This window comes from Lates calcarifer, linkage group LG5 (genome assembly GCF_001640805.2).
Source record: "Lates calcarifer isolate ASB-BC8 linkage group LG5, TLL_Latcal_v3, whole genome shotgun sequence".
In the NCBI taxonomy this organism is placed as follows: Eukaryota; Metazoa; Chordata; class Actinopteri; family Centropomidae; genus Lates; species Lates calcarifer.
The window spans coordinates 24,681,620-24,702,293 of NC_066837.1; the positions used below are offsets into that span (position 1 = coordinate 24,681,620).

Below are 20,674 nucleotides of genomic sequence, written 5' to 3' on the forward strand. Positions count from 1 at the left end.
AAGTTGTCCCGTCTGTACAAAAGAGAAAGAATAAAGGTTCCGCTTTGTGTCCGGGGTCTGCGGCCGGAAGTATTTTGAAGGGTATGACAATTTAAGGTAGCCAAACTTTTAGTTTTAATTTGAGTAACGTTATCATATATATTGTTTTGTAAAGTGTAAAGAGATTGATTAACGAGACACGTTAGCCGTAGTGAAAACACAGACAGTAACAAACATATTGATATAAAATTTGCTGGATAGCTAAGAGTTGCTAACAAAATTAGATTTTGATGATGAGAACGTTATGCTAACGTTTAAGCCAAAGAAAATACCGTCCTCTGAGTAGTTTGCTTATTTGTCCAGAATTAAAATGAAATCCACACTGAAACCACAACGAGGTAAGTTTACTTGGATTGGTCTAAGTTTGCTTTGTCAGGAAGTCAATTTTATTATCTTAACAAGTTACTGAGTAACAGAACTGTATTAACTAAGTTTGATAACATACTGTTTAAAGTGCCGAACAATGAGTATATAAGGACATGACGAGCCCAGCTGAGTATTATAGCCAGAGAGTTTTGGGAGTCTTTGACAACATGGGAATAGCTCGTGGACTACAGCTTATTACACTTACGCACATCTTGCTGTGCTGTGCATCTCTGTAAGTTAATTTTGCAGTGTGGCTTGCACCGTGTCACCGTGGTCACACAGCAAACCCTCATTCTTAATGATTTTTTCTTTCAGTCCTCATATGGAGTTTGCTATCCGGCACACCTGGGATAGCAATCCTGTGGATCATGACCCCATCAGGATCATTTTCTCTCCTGGACAAGGGGGACTGAAGATGCAGGTGTCTGGTCCATTCTTCAATGATCCAGCAGCTCCTCCAGGGCCCCCTGGTCACGCCTTCCCCGGACTCTGGGATTATGAAGGTAGGAGCGCAGACCTAAAGATGATGTATGTATGGTCTAAACTAAACAGTTTTCTAGACATGCAAATACTGTTTATATAGAAAAAAGCTTTGAGATTTATTAACAAATAGATGATGAATATCTATGAATAAACTGATTGTAAAAGGGTGGTCTTAAAAAATGTTTTAAGGAACCGTGATACAAAGAAAAAATTAGAATCAAAAATCAAAATTATAATTTTAAAAAGCATCCATCCATTCATATAATTATCATTTAAGGACTAAACTGGCACATAAAGTGTTAATTTTATTAATTTAATTTTATAATTTTCTTTAAACCAAAAGTTTTAAATGATATTTCTTAAATGTACATTGAATGAATCACTTTAAAACGTGTTTTTGCGTGGCTAATTAAAGGTATAGTTCAACATTTTTACAAAATGTGCTAATTTGCTTTCTTGAGGAGATTGACACCACCCTATCTGTCCATTTAGTTCAATTTTCACAGAGACTGGAAACAAGAGGAAACAGCTAGCCTAGCTATGTCCAAAGGTTAAAAAAAAAATCTAAAGCTCACAAATTAGCATGTTATATCTCATTTGTTTAAGTTGTACAAACATTTATGTATAAGAACAACAACTAGTGGGTCCCTTCTTGTTTTCAGTATTTTTACTTTGCTAAGCTAACTGTATTAAAGCCCCAGTTTCATAATGAATGACAGATATGAGCACAGAATCAATCTGTGCACCTGTTGCTAACTCTAAGCAAGAAAGTGAATTTCCCAAAATGTTGAACTGCCCTCTTAACTGATTCTAACTATCCAATAAAAAAAAACATGGAATTATTCCATTGATAGCTCCAGACTCCATCATACTGATTTAAACAGAACTTTAAAAACTACAAAAAGGTCACATTCATGGCCTATTGTAATAGATTACATAAGGATGTGTTATGTGTTATGTGTTACTATAGTTCCCACCCCCCAATAGTAGTATTTATCATAACACTGTAATATGATTTTAGGATGCTCTAAAAGCTTTAATCAAATTATGAATGTAGTCCAATGAGGTCTGAAAGACTAGGAACCAGCTCTGTTTATGAGGCCATAACAGCAATTGCATTATCATTATTATGGTGACAGCAATTAAACCGTGTAATGAGGTTGAGTAATAACAATCCTATCTAATTGACCTTAAGTAAGTTCGATTTCTGGTTAATGAGTCCCACATATTTGACCTCATTAATGTTAGTTATTAGATTGGAAACCAGTCCCATTATAATCTAGGTAGATAATGAGCACACTGCCAGATTAGCGGGTGCTGGTCCTCATATCTTATTTGAAAGTTTATGTACTTACTTATGCATGATATTATTAAACTGTAATGAAAACTCAAAAAAATAATTATTGTTATTTCCCCCTTGAAATAGGTGCTGATGAGGTTAATAACACATTTAAAGCATTAATGTAAGGTTAAAGGTCTTTGTCTGTTTTTTTCCTCTTCATTTCCTCAGTTGTTGAGTCCTTCTTCCTTGACAGTACTACAGAAAATTACCTGGAGGTGGAGCTTTGCCCGTAAGTACAGAGATAAGCTGTTGTATATGTCTGTGACTACATGTTTGTCACAGTACAACAATGAGACAACTTCTTCTTGTTTTTATTTTAGACATGGACAACACCTGATATTGTTGCTCTCAGGAGTCGGCCAGGCATTTGTGGTAGGCAGACATCAAGAGAATTTTTGAGAGGCTTTCTTGTTTTAGATGATAAGTATTTCTAACTATTCTCCTTATTTTTTTCTCCAGCAACAACTGCCCTTGGTGTTTACTTCCACGATCGCGGGGGACAGGTGGGTGGGTGAGGCTCTCCTCCCCTGGTCATACTTCCCTCCTAATGTTAACAAGATGAACTCCTACGCCATCCATGGTTCAGGAGAGAAGCGTACATATGAGGCTCTCTACCCCATTCCCAAGGAGGAGATTGCAGAAGGCCAAAAACCCAACTTGTGAGTATGCTGACAGTGTGTACAGTTGTTCAAGGTCATTATTCATAGCAAAACGTTGCTGTGTTTTGGGGTGAAGCAGCAGCAATTTACTCCATTCATAAAGTTGGGGGACTAGAAAAATAGTGGCCAAAATCAGAGCAGTGGAGGTTGACATATCTTGACTCTTAGTCTGCGGGGAGCAACAGTGGATCCCATGTTCCCCATAATGCAATGTCATGAAATCTTTCATTAGACTTCCCCTTATTTGTAAATGCCCATGTCTGTCAAAACATCCATACACTCCAGTGTGTAACAGGATTTCTTTGGACATTTAAGGTCCCAGACTCAATCAGTATAATCCCGATGACATCATCAGGGTTATTTTCTCACATTAGGGAAATGTTAGAGAACTCCCTCCAGAGCTTTAGAGGACATTACACAAGTGTTTTCACAGGCTGAGTAGTATTTCTTGCAAAGAGTAAACTGATCTCTATGTCTAAAATCAGAGCCCCTTTAATTTCTTTAGTTTTCACAGACAGACTTATAAGTGTTTATTTTAGATTTGTGAGCTAGTAGCCAGCACTTGGGTAGATAATTACACTCAGAAGATGAGATGTACAGTTTATGCATGTAGGCATGTGTGGGTTTTATGCATCCTATATTACATTCTCTCTCTGTCTCTTAGCCACCGCCTGGAGTATTTCCAAAATTTTCGCCTGCAAAGCATCATGGGAGAAGGATGGGTCCAGCCAGAGTCTGATCTTTGGAAAGGAAAACCCTGAGCTTTACAAAAACACTCCCTTATTTCACTCTCTCTCTCTGTCTCTTTCTTGCACACACAGACACACACACACATATGCACACACCACAGTGGCAGGGCAATAGTACAAATACTCACTGCCTAGGAACAAAGGGCAATCAATCTTTATTAGTTAATGATCTCAAATGATGTGACAAGAAATATGTTATCAGCTTGTCGGAGCGTATTAGCCTTCACACACTGCACACTGACACGCACACACATCACAAGCTATTGGACATCACCTTATATTGTGTGTGACCTACCACAGTCATACTGCGGATGGTGGCAAGGAATGCTCACTTACGCCTTTAGCTTCTGTATAGCCTGTGTGTTTCACTTCAATGACATGAATACAGATGGTTCTTGCCCTGTTGATGCACACAAACACACAAACAACCAGACACACACTATTACAGTGAAAACATCTTTTGAATGAGAGATGTACTGTAATTAAATCATTCTGCAATTTTTCCACTACCTTTCTTGATTTTCTTTTACCAATAAATATGTTTACAAATTGATCACTTATTGCAGGTGAAGTTAATCAGCTTTTCTTCTCTCTGACTGCTTGACAAATGTCACTTTAATTGTATTTCTGATATGTGATCATGTTTCAGTGTCTCTGTTTATCTATTAAAGCAATATTTCATCATTTTGGGAAATGGCTTTCTTTTTTGGCTTTCATGCTGAGAGGTAGATAAGAAGGTAGCAGTGGTTGAATAAGCACTCAGATCATTTACACGAGGGACCAGTACAGTAATGTAGAAATAGAAAAAGTCCTGAATTACAGCAACAATTGGCCTTTGTTTTTACACATTTTTGTGTAGAATAAAAAGGCAAAGTGTTCTGTGTCAATTAGTGAGCTTAGCGCTACTGTTTCCCCTTTCTAAGCTAAGCTAACCGACTCCCGGCTTCAGCTACATAGTTTGCATACAGATGTGAGACTGGTATTAACCTTCTCATGACATGACTGATGTGGAATATATTGTTTATCCTCTCATTATATAAAACAATTGTATAATGGGGCTTCAACATGACATGAATGAACGACAGTAACGTAATAGCTGCTTAGAATGCTGAATTGACTCATCTTGTCACACTGCAGTTTATTCTCCTCATACTGTATATACACACATTAAGCACTTTATTAGGAACACCTGTACACCAGTTCATTAATGCAATTATCAGCCAATCAAGTGGCAGCAGTGGAATGCATATATTCATATAGATACAGGTCAGAAGCTTCAGTTATTGTTCACATCAAACATCAGAATAGACTAAAATTGTGATCTCAATGACTTTGAATACTGGTATGGTTGTTGATGCCAGACAGGTTGGTTTAAGCATTTCTGAAACTGCTAATTTCTTGGGGTTTTTACACATAATGATGGTCTCTAGAGTTTTGAGCAAACTCTAGAGACCATTACGAAAAACAAAAAACATCCAGTGAGTAGCAGTTCTGAATAAGGGAATGTCTTGTTGATGAGAGAGGGCAGAAGAGAATGGCCAGACTGGAGCTGGCTGAATGGCTACAGTAACTCCGATAACACTCTTTACAACTGTGGTCAGCAGAAAAGCATCTCAGAATGCGCAGCATGTCTAACCTTGAGGCAGGTGGGTTACAACAGCAGAAGGCCATGTTGGGTTCCTGTCAGCCAGGACCAGAAATGTGAGGCTGCAGTGGGCACATTATCACCAGACATAGACAGTTGAAGGCTGAGCATAGCCTGGTCTGATGAATCTGGATTTTTGCTGAGGCACACAGATGGTTGGGTCAGAATTTGGCATCAACAGCATGAATCCATGGAGCCAACCTGTCTTGTGGCAACAGTCCAGGTTGGTAGTGGTGATGTAATGGTGTGGGAATGTCTGGCACACTAATACTGGTCAGAGTATTGTTGCTGAACATGTGCGTCCCCTTATGGCCACAATTTACAATCTTCTAATGGCTACATCCAATATTATAATGCACCATGTCACAAACTGGTTTCATGATCATGACAATGAGTACAGTGTACTTAAACGAACAGTCACCAGGATCTGAATCCAGTTCAAGATCCATATCCCAGATTGGGAGCATAAATGTGCAGCTGACAAATGATGTGATGTAGTCATGTCAACATGGACCAGAATCTCAAAAGACTATTTCCAACATTTTGTGGAATTCATGCCACAAAGAATTGAGGCTGTTTTGAGAGCAAAGGCCTACCCAGGATTAGTATGGTGTTCCTAATAATGTGCTCAGTGAAAGTGTATCAAAGTCCCCCTCACTTACTTTTCCACCTGCTCGAAAAAAGTTGAGATCACAGGCCCTCTGATCCTTAACATACCCAGACACACACATGTGATGATTGGGGACTCACAAATCTCTGTCTTCTCTCAATGCCCCTGCAAGTCGTTCCCCCTTGCCCTTGCTCCAGCCCCTTGTAGAGTCTGTGTATTTATCAGAGGATCCTTTTGGATCACTGTCTGGCAAACCACTTCTCCTGACCAGGAGACAGGGGGCCGATTGATTTTCATGTTGGATGTGTTGCTCTTTGCTGTGGCAGCCCAAAAGCCCATATTGAGCCCTATCAGTTTTAATTGGCATTCTCGCCTTTGAAATGCGTGCAGTGATTAGACCTAGAGAGACCACTGCTTAAGCCCCCTCCTTATCATCGCCTGTGGTGCTTTGCCACAGCAATGCACACACACACACACACACACAGATCTGGCACATTGTATTCGACCAGCATGTCTCTTACTAAAAAAATGTTGACCTAAAAATATGTTTCTGGACCCATTTTGGACAAAAAACAGGATTTTCATGAAACACTTTGATTAATACATAACTACACACACCCACCTGTGCACAGGCGATGTGTATCCCCACTAAAATTTAAACCCAGTTCTCCCTAATTAGTGTGAGGAGATGAGAGGGGAGAGCAGAACAGGTAGCTGCCTCTCCTTTACCTCCAAAGCCCCAGCAGACAAGCAGACACAAGAGCCGTCTTATCCCCCTCTGAAAAAGAGACCAGCCTGCTCTAAAACATTCAACACCAGCTTAAGGGTGATTCTGTGTGTCAGAAACTTTCTGGTGATCACCCCAATCACCCTAGACCTAGTTCCTTTTTTTTTTTTTCTCCAAAAGACGTGGGTCTCATTTCTTCAAGTTTAAAGAGTGTTTGAGGGTATGAATGAGGATAAAGTTGTGATGAAAAATAGAACACGAGGGATAAAGGAGTGATCTGGGGAACATGAAAAGAGCAAGAGATTGAAAAAGTGAAAACGATAATGACTTTGCCTAGTTTTAGGGGGCTCTGTGATAGAGGCCCAAATGAAAGATTCATACTGGAGCTAATAAGATAGTGAGACAATTCATAGCCTTTGCAGGCTAATGCCAAAAAACAGTATCAGATTGCGCAAAACCATATAAGTTATTGACACACTGCAGTACACAATCCTTTTATGGCCAGCTTTCAATGCGCCACAGCATGCAAACAATAGCATACTTTGATCAGTATTCATGTGGGACTTCATCTTACCTAATCACTAAAGTGCCATTTAGGCCTGAAGTGTAGGCAACCTTATCTTCAATCTATTTTCCACAACTACCAAGGATAAACCAGTCATGAAATACAATAATACATCAATGGTGCTTCATTCAGTCAGTTTTCCATTAAGGTTAAAGTAGATAGGCTCGTAATAAATGAACATGGCATCCCAACATTTTCCTGGACCAGCTGAATGCTTATTAACTCTGTCTAATTATTGTCCAACAAGTCCATCATTACCAAGAGGGCCGCACAGGTGAAGGATGGGAAGGGTAGTGCTGGGCACAAGAAAGAGATCTGGACCTAAATGCTTCTGCAGTGTGTGTGTGTGTGCGTGTGTGTGTGTATGCGCACTTGATGACACAGGTACTAATTGCAGTTGAAGCCTGCTAGTGTTGCGCATGTGAGGATGACATGGGTAGAATGCGGGATGAAGCTGTAAGAGGCCGGGGAGAGGAAAAGAGAGAGATGCAGAGCCAAGCGAATGCCAGGGACATTAACGAGCGCCAGACAAGTTCTACTTCTCAATAACACTGCAGTGAGCAAGAGAGGAGAGAGGGAGAGAATGAGGAGAATAGAAAGGAGAAAGAGGAACAGAAAGGATTCATTACAGAGGAATGTTGTGCAAGCATTTGCAAACTCAGGTGAGCAGGGGATCTCTTTCGCCACATCCATACATCTGCAGATACGCAAACATTTTTCATGACAGCATGAGGAGAAATTACACACAGACACACACATACAAACAGAAAATATAATCTACTCCAACCAGATATATACAGAAAGAGCCTTCATGCTTATGAATCAGTGCTAATATATGCATGAATATTTCATAGTGAGAGTTAATAATTAACAGTTACTTCTGCTTTATATACTCACATACACAATATTGCATACACACGTCCATATGCATACACACACAGGGAAATATAGAGAAAGGCACTGCTGGAATTTGTCAAAAGAGAGAATGGGATTCATATGTTATCATTGAATAAACATTGGAAATAAATGATATCAGTAAGAGGGGTAAAGAAAGTAAATTAAGCTTTCTTTGTTATCAACACAGAGTATAAATCATGAGTGTTTGCCTAATTGATTCCATTACATTCCCACCTGCCTGCCGACTCTCTCATCCATCCGTGTATTGTTTATCTTCATTTTAAGCTAGATGGATGAAAAAGGTTGTTATTGGATGTGAAGCCCACTGAATTTGCTTGTATTTAGAGAGCACATTAATTGCCAATTAGCTGTAGCACCCAATTATTAGAGAGTATTTGTTCTTGTACAATAAACTCACAAGGAAGCAAACTCTTGATGCTGAAGTTTACTTGTTTGGGAGATACAAGATGGGGATTTTTTGTTTGTTTTTAATAGCAAATGGACTGCATTATGCTTGAAGGTAATTTATGTGCAGCTTGATATTACTGGTTGTAAGTGAGCAAGTTCACTAACTCTTAATTGGGAAATAAATCACACTGTTGCCATGGCAACAAACACTTAAAAGTGGTAATGGCAAAATGAAGGCATGCTGATAGTGTCTCAGCCCACTGTTGTGTGTGTGTGTGTGTGTGTGTGTGTGTGTGTGTGTGTGTGTGTGTGTACGTGTCCACTCATGCATGTGTGTGTTTTCACCACCTCAAGCTCATTACCACAGATCCCTCTCAGTATAGCTGCTGCTATGTACTGTACATGGCATACTGTTTCATTCCATTAGGCCTTGTTTTGTCTGTATTTCCTCTTACAGAAGGAGCTGCAAGCTTGCTCATTTAAAACCATGACAAATGTTGAAATAACAGTGTAGTTAATTGCATATAGTGAAGCAAAAAAAAATACTGATTACATCATTATGTGTCACAGTCTACCCATGTATTTCCTCCACTGGTTTGTAATTCCTCTCCTTTATTGCCTTTTCCATTTTTCTTTTGCCCCTTCCTTTTAAAATTCTTTTCCTGTCTCACCTTGCACTTCATTTCTCCTCCTTTTCCCTCTCTGTTCCTCTCCTGGGCCCTGTCCTCCTCTCTCCAGTCCCCCTTCAGTTCTTGAAATGGATGGAGGCAGAAAGGGCATTAGCGTAGATGAATGGATAGACTGGCCTAACACAATCTGGCCCACTTCAGTAGACAATTTAATATGGACTCGCCCACAGTGTGGTTACCCTGCCGCGGCGCTGCACTAAATCTCACTTTGACTTGTTATGATGGATACAGATCTGACACATCAAAACACTGTGTGTGTGTGTGTGTGTGTGTGTGTGTGCATTGGTATGTGTGCACGCTTGCATTTGTGTAGGCATGATGGATACGTCAGTCGATCGGCAGACGGGTGATCTGTGAGAAGCAGAACTGATAATTATAGTATTTATCTGGGTTAGGTGTCATGGCTGCCTGTGCTGCATTATGAACAGATAAAAGGCTGAAATGTCTTTCAGTGCATTCCATCAATTCAACACCTGCATCTCACTTTTTAAAAGGGAGCAGCCCATACAGGAAAGTGATAAAGTGTATAATTTAAATGAATGTCCTCAAAAGCAGAACATAGAGTGTTGAGACCTTATGGTGGTTACAGAGGATTTCATTTCACTAGGAATATATAGTACATCTATAGGGAAAGCAGTATAAATTACCAGGAAATCAACCAAATGATGTTCTTTTTTAAAAAGTTCCTGGGCTAGTATGTATTAAGCTTCTCAGAGTAACATTTTAATCTTGAGAGTGTCAAAATTCTACAAATGTAATTGTGCTCTTATTAGAATTAAAGCCTGGAAACTTGACAAGTATTTCTAACATTATATATTCATGACTAAAGGTGCAACAATCAGTTTTTAAAAAATCATCTTCAGGCCTTATTTTTAAGAGTTTAAGAGTTTAACACTTAGAAACTTGGTGCACCTGCTTTATCAGGACTGTGTGGGTGTCATTTCATCAGATTTGATTCACAGTAGCTAAACAACTCACCAACTGTTATCAGATTATGATTCAAAAACTGTTGCATAGAATTGTGAAGATTTGGTCTCAGCTCCCAAATGATTTAATTGTGCTTAGAGGTCTGTGCATTTTTCATTCTGGGTCAACCTCTGAATTCATTTTGAAAATAAATAAATAAATAAAACAAAGATTTGATTAACATACAGTACAAACATTTTATAGAGCCTCCTTATAAGACTCATGTCTATCTCTCTATCTTGCAGGCACACTATCATGACCCTGAAGCTGTAGCAGCTAAACGGAAGTAAGCCATCATTAATTTTATTATTTTACGCCTGTGCTTTTCCTACAGTGACAAAATGTCTTCTGTATTGCTTTTACTACTATCACTACCATTGCTGCTACTAATTCTATAAATAATAAACTACTATCCTAATGTTAATTGTGTTAGATAATTATTATTGGTTTTAGCTGCAGCTTAGGGAACAGGTAAGACTAAGTGGCTTAGGTCTGAGTAACCACTGCCACCCTGTCCTCTTCTAACAACATCTTTTTAGCCAAGATAAAGGACAAATCAATGGTTTGAAAGTCACTGGATGATCAGCGCATACTCATTTATCTCCACCGACTCAATTAATTCTGCTACTATCATTAAGCAGATCAATCAATGCAACAGAGTGCATTTCTAAGTGACAACTTCAGTGGGATGCCCTAATTGCCCCTTATTACCATTAATTTTTAGAATTACCATAAGTTACTCTGATGCCCATAAACAGTCAGGGTTGAAAGATACTAATTTGTCAGACTGTATATGCTGCTGAACTTTGACATGCCAGTGGACCAGGCGGTGCAGCAGCATCAGGGCAGAAGACAGATCAGGCTAAAGGACAGAAAATTTTGACAGATAATTTTAACAGAGTGGGGAGCAATGTAGTCTAAAACAAACTGAAGTGGGCAACTTTGGACAGTGCTGGAACTGCAACCTTGACAACTAGAACAATGACAGTGTAGACAGTGCTCAGTGCAATGTATTAAATATACTGAATTCTGAACATTATCATGTTGACACTGTGTTCTTTTCATTCTAGGAGATTCTATTGTTGACCTCATGTGGAAATGTTAAATTTGGAGCTTTCTGCTCTGCAGCTCATAGTCGGTACACTAAGAACACTAAGTACTTTCTAAGTCAGAAAACTGACAAAGAGGCGTTGTGTAAGTAGAGGTTCAATAATGTGGAGTGTTAATATTCAGCCTTGGCGTTACAGCTTTGAAAAGATTATAAGCAGGTTTCATCACATGAAAGTAGTGCCTCCTGGAGGGTTGACATCTTTGATATAAAGATGTGATCAGAATTTGATTGGAGTAGTACAAGCATAGTGCAGCAAGGGAAAGAGGATATACAAAAAGAGGTGGTACAGAATAATATAAAGTAAAAGAGTTGAAAGGGGAAAGAGGAAAGAGCATAAACAGCACAGGAAGGGAAAAAATGGGAAGTACATGAAAGCAACAAAAAACTTGTCTAAGACAAAGAAATTGCACAGGAGAGAGAAATAGAGGGCAAGCTTAGAGAGAAACAGTAGAGAGAAGGAGATAGGATATAAATGCTAAGTCAAAACTGGGATTCCACTGAGAATGTGCAGAAAAGAGGAGGTTTGCAAGGGAGAACTAAATGGATAGAAAAGCAGCCAATATAGAGGTTTTATTTCTTTTTTCTTTTTTATATCATTGCTGATGTTTGCTGGCTGGCAACCAGTCAAACTGCTCTGGTGATCATAAGCTGCATAGTGATGACTGAAGAAGATAAAGCCTCTCCATTCTTACAGATAAGACAAAATTAGAATATCTTTTATTTCTCTCTTCTTGGTCCTTTTTTCTTCTCCTTCCCTTTTTCTTGACTTTCATCACTTGAGCTCTCTCTCACGTCTTCCTGTTTCTGCACCCCCTTCTCACTTTTTTTAATCTTGCTGATAAGGTTTCTATCTAGCTGCCAGTCAACTCCGATGCCAAGCAGACGCTGATAATGCTGTGACATCTCCTGCAACTGCAATTAACTAAAGTTCTGTGTCTCCTTTCAAAAAAAAAAAGAGAGAAAAAAAATCATTTTTTTCTCTATTTTCCCCCGTCCTCTTCCTCTCAGTCGGAGCCACCTTGTGAATATGTGATCAGAGTGTTGGCACACTGTCTAACTTTTAAAACTAACAACACAGAAACAGGAGAAGCCACTTTCACCCATCTAATCTACACTGTTTCTTTCAGTGTTTCTGTCTGCGTTGAGTCAGACCTAGGGAGCTTGTCTAATCTCATTTCCAAAAGTAGGTGCACTTAATTTTGTTAGCAATTGTGTGCAGGTGACTGAGTGAGTGAGTGAGTGAATGAGGATAAACTGTCACAGCTGCTCTGCTCCTTTCCAGCATTACAAGGGAAACGTGTCAGCCACAGCTAATAGCTCATTCGCTGTTAGAAAATTAAAACACAATCACCTAATAGGAGTACAGGGAGAGGAGGCGGGATCTAACAAGATTTATGAGAAAATGAAAAGTCATTGGATGTGAAGTTTGAATTAGAGGGAAGCAGTCTGGTGTCAGACTCTATGAAGGTGACTGACTGGACTGGTGAGCGTCCGACTCTCAGTGGACCAAATTCCATCCAAAGCCTGTCTATCAAATTAACATGCTAGGTAGGCCCCTCCCAACAGTTAGACTGGGCAAGCAGCTTGCCAGCTATTAATTACGCTATAGTTTCAATGGCCTTACATGCCCTTTCCTGCTCTTCATCTTGATGCAAGTCTGTTTATCTGCATGACTTTACATTCATCCTAAAAGTTTCCACCATAAGCCTATTTTAAAGTTAGACTACATAACTTTTAGAAAAACAGATGTTTGTTGTTTCTCTTACAAATGAAATGTATTTTGCTGGAACAGTCTTATTTGGTCTGGTATGGCCAGTATGCTATGGTGGCTAGAGTTAGCAAACTTTAAATAGCTGTGTAACTGACATTACTGCATCAGTTTTCTAACTTTATTACTTTTATCTGCATGCACATTTATACAGCACCAAATCACAACAGAAGTTACCTCAAGGCACTTTTCATTATACAGCAGGTCTAGACCATACTATTTATGATATTTACAAAGAGAGACCCAACAATTCCCACCATGAGCAAGCACTAGGCAACGGAGGCAAAGAAAAACTTCCCGTTAAGAGGCAGAAACCTCGAGCAGAACCAGACTCAGGGTGGGCGGCCATCTGCCTTGACCAGTAGGGTTGGGTTAATAACAATAAAACAACAAGTAAATACCCCATGCCTCCTCAGGAGACATGTTTGTTGTTTCCTGCTCGTGGTACCATTCCAATTGCTCAGTCATGTTCATTAAAGGAGTTTTGCAATCACTAAATAGCCAAAAGTTAACTTTAACAGAGGTTCACTTGCCAGCAATGTTCCCCCTAATTTTTCATGTGTCTGAGCATACACACAAACTCCCTGAGAATTCCTTGGACCACTGTGAGCAACATCAGACACTGTCGCACACTGTAATTTTATGCGCTACATAGTTTAGCTGTGTGCGGAGAAAGCAGGAGCAGTGCGCGACTGTGAAGGCGCGCAGCTTAGAGGGAACATTGCTTGCCAGCCTATAAACAAAATGTTGCAAGCATCAAAATTTGTTCCTGTACTTGCCAAGAGCTGCTTCCAGCGATGGAAAGCAATGGCATGTCACTATCACTTCTTTTCTTCAACTAACAAACTAGCCCTGGCCCAGCTGACCTGTCTTGTCACTTTCCAGTAGCGACTTACTGTAGCGAAAAAGCCTCCCATAGAGAAGTTGTGCTGCTCAGGAAGTGTATTCTAACCTCTTGTATTGTAAGCACAATGATGGCTGAAGCTCGTGGCAAGTGACCATCATTATCAACTGCTCCCAGCAAGAAACAAATTTGGTGGCAGAGAAACTTACAAATTGCCCCATTAAACAATGATGTCTTTAAAGTAACTGAGTCAAGAGGCACTTGGAAGATGAAGGGAACTTCAATATATATATATATATATATAAAAAAAAAACAAAAAAACAAAAATATATATATATATATATATATATATATATATATATATAATATATATATAAATGCCACTGACTTGTGTCCACAATGGCTGCTGTTTAAAAAAGTAACATAGTAAATCAAATGGCAGAGCTAGCTTCATAGGTTAAAAAATAAATTAATAAAAACAGAAACTGACAACAAAAACAGAGATGAGCATGAATGAAATAGTTTCAAAGGTTTTTATAAGTCAACTTAGAGACATAGCAACTCCTAAATCTGCATATTTTAATGCCTTAAAATGTAACAGTTTTTTTTAAAGTATGTAAAATATAGGTTAATTACTCCTTACAACTGACACCACAGCTTCCATGCAAACTGAAAATAATACTGGTTGCAAAAATTCTACACTTGTACAGAACTAAATAGCCATGAAATGAAACAAAATTCAAGCTGTATACCGCATGACATTGATTAATTTACCTAAAATATGATGCCATTTCTTTAACTGTTTGAAAAATCTCTTTTAGAGAGAACAGAGAAACCAATTCCTTAAACAAAAGTATCCAGAAGTCCATAGTGCAATGCTGCCACATAGCATGTTGTTCTTTGAGTAAGTGATGATAAAAGAAAGACTTTCAAAACAATTTCTCAAGGCCATTCAAAAATAATTTAAAGAAACTCTCACGACCTTCATCAGCTACCTGATGACTGCGATGATTAATGCCTCTGCTATTTGAGTAAATATTCCATTTCTGGCCTTGACAGAGTACTGTGCCTTTCCTTAGGCGTATCAGCCACGTTTTGGGGCTGCAGCCATTATAGTAAACATGCCCTAATGTTTATGAGATAGATAGATAATTAGTCATTCTGTCATTAAGTTTTATACATAATAATGTGTTTTCTAATGGAAAGATTCTGAAGTGACCACACACTTTTTTTTCACAACCCTGAACACAGAACTTATTCATCATACTTTGTCTTTTCATCCATCTGTTCATCTATCCATCCTTTCCACTAAGCCATCATGTATCCCTTCATACATCTTCATACATCTGCAGGTGTCTGAGACGTCATCCCCCCCAGTCTCATCACTCACACTACCCTTGTTGAGATAATAATGTTGCTGAACACTGGGCACCACATCTACCTGTATAATAGCACCCCATCCCCCCACACTGCACCCAAAACCCCACCCTCTTCCTGTGTTGTGTGTTGTCCAAATATTTAGGGCACCATGGTGACAGCCATCAATGGCAACCAGATGGGACTGCACCATGGAAAGGAGCAATCCATGGAAAGCTAAAGAGCTTTTAAGTCCTGCACAGCTCCACCACTCCTTACCCTTTCCCTGTCTCCCTTCCTCTCAACCTTTCTCTTTTCCTCTGTCACTCTCAATTCTCTGTTTCTCTGGGATGTCTCTTCTCTTTCTCCTGGTGTCTACCTTGAAAAGTGGTTGACATTGACATCTTCTCCCTCTTTCTCTGTGTGTTTCGCTGCCCTTTTGTTCCTGCCTTGCTCGCTCGCTGTCTCCCTTTACTGTAATTACTGTGGTGAATACAGTCAGGTGAACGAGGTGGGGGTGTGGGGGACAAGGAGGCAGGAGAAGGAGGGAAGAGGTAGTAGAGCAGAGTAGAGATAAGGAGGAGTGGTGGGAAAGAGGAATAAGGGGAGAGAGGAGAGAGGGTAATGTAATCTTATGGTGGAAAGTGTGGTAATATATCACCTGCCAAAGTTAATAAAATGTCACGACGCCATGGCTTTAGACAGGAAAGAAAGGTTAACTGGTGCTTCATATAAATGTACCTCAACAAGCACAGGTGGAGGAGATTAAGACTGTGCGCACTCACACACATACACACACACAAATACTGTAAAAGTATACAGTTTTGTAGGTAGAGTAGACAGCTGAGCTCATAAAAACCAAGAAATGCTAATGGGAAATTTGAGCACACTCACAGACGTGCATACAAATGTATATGTATGTATGTAGGCAGCAACAGAAAGTGTACATTTTTCAACACAAGTGTGCATGTATCTGCACACACCGTATATGTGGACTCAATCACTTGCACCCTTTGATAGTTGTGCAGTAATCATATGTGGTGGAAAATCTCATTTTCATAAAGTGAGTTTTTTTTTTTTTTACTTATGCATTCTTACTATCTCTCAATCCTCCCTTTCTTCTCTCTCCACTCTCTACTCTTTTTTGCCCTTTTCTCCTCCCTGTTGTCTCCCTCTGCTCCTCCCTCTCTTTCTTCTCCCTACTCTCCATGCATATCTCCTCTCTTCATTCTCCACCTCCCTCTTGCCCTCACCCTCCACCTCCTCTCCTCCCTGTGGTCGGCTCATCCCTCTCTCCTACTCCTTCTTTTGCCCCAAGGATATCTCCCCTCCTACACGGCCTCGCCTCATCCTTCTCTCTCTTTCCATTTATTTATATCAATGAGCAAAAGTCATCCTTTCATCTTCCTCCAGATGAACAGACTCTGCTTGTGGAAGAGGACAGAAGAAAAGAGGAATGGAACACAGAGGAACACAGTTGCTCTTAGTCCATAAATTCAACTGTACCAAGCAGTGGGAATATTATATAAACTCCCCCCTTGTAAGAGGAGATAATTCAATGTGTTTTGGCTGGCTGGTAAAAGGATTGTTTCACCCCAAACACTCCGAACGCATATTAATGCTGAATTGGAGAAATCTAGACTTTATTCCAGCATTTACACAATGGACTACAGTGAACAAAAAACACTTTTACATAGTCAAGTTCACCTCAGGCTCGTACCTTGACCTTAAATCCCCCAACCATACAAAAAAATAAAATCATGCTCTGTGTAAAAAGGCTGTCTCTGTGAAAAAAGAAAAACTACAATATGATGTTTTAAAAGCTTGTTGTTAGGATTGTTTCAGGAGACAAAACAAATGCTATAATACCACTTGTTTGAGAGGCCAGTTTATACATTTAATGTTTAATGTTTTTAATTCCCTCCAGTTTTGGAAATACATCTGTTTTGATGTCTGGGTTTTCCATGCCACAACAAATTCAAAATGTCTCATGTGGGACAATAAAGAATTGAACTGAACACAACTTCAGTTGAGCAAAAAAGCTCATGTTCTTTTGGAATGGCCATGCTATAGTGACAGGCACTTAATCCTGTTGCTCCCTGTAGTCATTTCCAATTCTGATACTATGTATATAGAGCTGTGAATCGATGTCACTATCAACCTAAGATGCCCATGTATGGTGATTAATTGTACAGGTTTGTGTGTAATTGCATGCATGTACAGATATGATATGAGGTGTGCAACATCACATTCTATTATGTGTGCATGGAAATGGGTATCCAAATGTGTATATGCAAATACATATCTATATACAGGATTTTTTTTGTCTCTCTCTTGTGTTGCTTTGCTGTGTATTGTGTCTGCATACTGTGGCATCTATTGTCTAGAACTGGGGTGGGGTGGGGGTTGGGTTGGGGAGTCAGCTGAAGAGGAAGAGTACATAAGGCACCACAACACAGGAAGTCATAGACCCATGGTGAACATCTAGAATCCATGTATATGCAGCTTATATATAGACATCTAGAAACAAAATGAAAAATCAAAAATGTGTTAATGAGAGTAGGGATTGTACTTGTTACACAACACCAAACTCGAATGCATGTGAAATACAACTGATGAGGAGTCAGTTTTGTTCCTCCTTAGAATTTTGGATTTTAAAAGTTTTAGTTAAGGTGCTTGTGTGTTTTGTATTTTCAGCAGTCTGTCCATCACTCTGAAGTTCCCAGCATGTTCATTTATCTTGTTATTTATGGACTCTTTGTTACCAGCATCACAGCCACAGAATACATTAAAAGCATTGTTACAAGTGAGAACTGTCAACTCCTGAAAAGTGAGAACTGAGCCTGAAAATGGACAGGTTCAGATCCGAATAAAGCGACACATAAAATGAGAGAGTGCTGATGCTCAGCTAAATCTAAACCTTTTGTACCCCAAACTAATACACCACTTCTTGTCTGGTACCGATAACTAACTACAGAGGATGCTGAGACAACAGTTTCCAACTGTGCTGCTGGTGGAAAGCACACCAGGAGTATTATTTCATTTCAAACTGAATGCTCATTGTGCAGGTTAACTACGCAATACACATACAGGTTTATGGGAAATAATACAGTTTAGATTGTATTGTATTTGTGTGTCTTCCTCACAGAACTGTTTTGGCTGATCTCCATTAACACTAACACATTCTCAGATGGTCGACCTGATTTTCAGGTTGTAATTTGTAAAACACACTGCTTTGATACATTTTTCTTACTGTAGAATACAGGGAATAAGTTGTGTATTTACCCCATAATTATTATGCATAAGAGGGTTTAACACCATTCAATACAAAGTATACTGTGACCAACTCAATTCACATGCATAATAGTGGCCGACTTAAATGATCGTCTCCAATACTAACTAACTACATAGTTTTTGCTGTGTTATTTGCTTTGCCCCACTTTAGTATAATAATGTATTCCATTATAAATTCTCAAACATATATAAGTCCCTCATAAATACAAACTATTTACAATTTTATTTTGAAACACATCTTCACACACTTAATGTAACTACATCTACACTACAAGCACACACTTATCATATACACAATGCACAATTACAAAACACTTACACTGTGATTCATGGGTGGTTATCAAAAGTGAAATGGAAAGGATCTCACTCAATTTAATGGAACCATATGAATTTAGCACAATAATATCCTCATTTCTTTGAATTGTTTCCACAGTTATCAGAGGAAGTCGTGCTGTCTACAGTGCTGTTAATGGTTATTGGTGAAAGACAGAAGGAGTGAACTCTCAAATTGGTATACATATGAGACAAAATATCCCACATGCCAGTTAGAGTACGGTTTTTAACTAATGCCACCAATGTGGTATGAAGAATTCCCCTAAAGTGGAAGGTAATCTTTCAAGTTTATTTCAGTGCACTCAGGGGGTTGCCTAGGGGGCTGTGTTTGAGAGACTGACTCGGTCAGGAGACCTGATGTCTGACACGTGTCTTTCCAATCAGCTCTCCTGCCGTGACTGACTCATCCTGTGTGACTCAGATGGTAAAACAAACAAACAAACAAACAAACAAAAAAACACCCTCATACTGTGACACCTGATGGCTCTGTTCCCAAACACAAAGCTCTACTGGGACTTCTTAGGGAATAACGCACACATACACACAGGCACACACATACCAGTGATAATGGAATAACAAGCTCCGTTTGGAGAGTTATTGCGTTAGACTCAGATGAATGCAGAATGAGCCGGAACACCTTTAGTTTTCCATTAAAAGGGGGGAAGCTGTGAGGGAGAGGAAGCTGCCTGGAATCAACGGTCTGTGTCCGGGGAAAACCGCAGAGCTGGATGGAGGGAACGAGACATGGTGAGAAAAAGGATGATGATGTTATTGGTTAACTGCTGGGACTGTGATTAAATCCTCCTCGCTGAGATAAGTCTCTCTTTGTCAGTTTCCCTTTCATTCTCAACACATACAGTTCAGCTCCCTCACAGTTTCCTTCACACCCTGGGTCAGTCTCGCCACATACAGTCACATCTCTTCTTCTGTCTCTCTAGCTCAAGACTTACAAGTTGACATCATCAGTCTCAACGTACATTTAACCTTTCTCTTTCTGCTTTCACTTCGTCTCTCTCATTCACTCTCTGGCTTTGTTGTCATTGGCTGAATCTCATACATATTATCCCCTGAGGATCACATCAAAGCTTTATCACAACACCCCACCAAAATCTACCCAAATCCCATGCCACTGCTATCTCTGTCAACTAGCTGCCTACTGTGTGTGTGTGTCAAAGAAAATAGATCTAAAGCCTTGAGTACAGATTAGACAGTTATGTCTGTACTAAATAAAGGGATGGGCTAAGGCCCTATATAAAGACCGCCTGTGATTTGAAAAAATAATTTTCAAACTGAGAAAATCAATATTAGTGATGCTTGTCGTTAAAGTCTCTTCAATGGGAAGAGCAGAACTGTGTTTAGATTCAATATTCTGTCAAATCATGTAGAAGGAGAAAATGATTCATAATGCCATGTGGAATAAATGATTTAAAAATCTCTCTCAAATGTGTCAGTTTTTAAATAATGGAGAAGCATGGAAGCTGAGGCGCATCTTTCACAGACTTCACAGAAGTCTCTTGCATGGGGGTTTCACTTAGCAGCGTGTTCATATTCCTTTTTCCTCTCTCTATTGGCTCTCTCCTTTCCCCTCTACTTCCCAATTTCTTCACAGCTTGTCACTTGTTCCTAATACCACCTTACTCTCCTAGTGGAAGACACATAATTACAGTCATTCCTTTTGCTTTTTGCTTTCTTATCCTTTCCAGCTGGCACAGGCAAAAAAGCCTTAGAACGTCTATGAATGTCAGACACCTATGCATGGATGCACATATGTGTAACCACGTTCAAACACACACACCACGCTTGGCAACTTGTTGACACGTTGA

The 20,674-nt window shown here is 39.4% G+C and overlaps 1 protein-coding gene across 3 annotated transcripts; it reads left to right on the plus strand.

The window, feature by feature from the left end:
* lg5h4orf33 (linkage group 5 C4orf33 homolog) lies at positions 1-4,322 on the plus strand. 3 transcript variants are annotated; one of them, XM_018664573.2, is made up of 6 exons: positions 1-96; positions 721-908; positions 2,399-2,459; positions 2,551-2,602; positions 2,690-2,889; positions 3,554-4,322. In XM_018664573.2, the coding sequence occupies exons 2-6, from the start codon at positions 728-730 to the stop codon at positions 3,648-3,650; spliced, it is 591 nt and encodes a 196-aa protein (XP_018520089.1). In that variant the 5' UTR covers positions 1-96; positions 721-727; the 3' UTR covers positions 3,651-4,322. The 3 variants fall into 3 exon arrangements, with proteins under 3 accessions (XP_018520089.1, XP_018520090.1, XP_018520088.1); XM_018664574.2 differs by lacking the exon at positions 1-96 and adding an exon at positions 160-377; XM_018664572.2 differs by lacking the exon at positions 1-96 and adding an exon at positions 489-637.
* Positions 4,323-20,674: the final 16,352 nt, after the last annotated feature.

Excerpts from the sequence above, each read along its gene's own strand:
- lg5h4orf33 (XM_018664572.2), top strand. The coding sequence starts at position 519 with ATGACGAGCCCAGCTGAGTATTATAGCCAGAGAGTTTTGGGAGTCTTT. Across the intron at positions 909-2,398 it reads CGGACTCTGGGATTATGAAG|TTGTTGAGTCCTTCTTCCTT; the intron begins GTAGGAGCGCAG and ends TCATTTCCTCAG. Across the intron at positions 2,460-2,550 it reads CTGGAGGTGGAGCTTTGCCC|ACATGGACAACACCTGATAT; the intron begins GTAAGTACAGAG and ends TTTTTATTTTAG.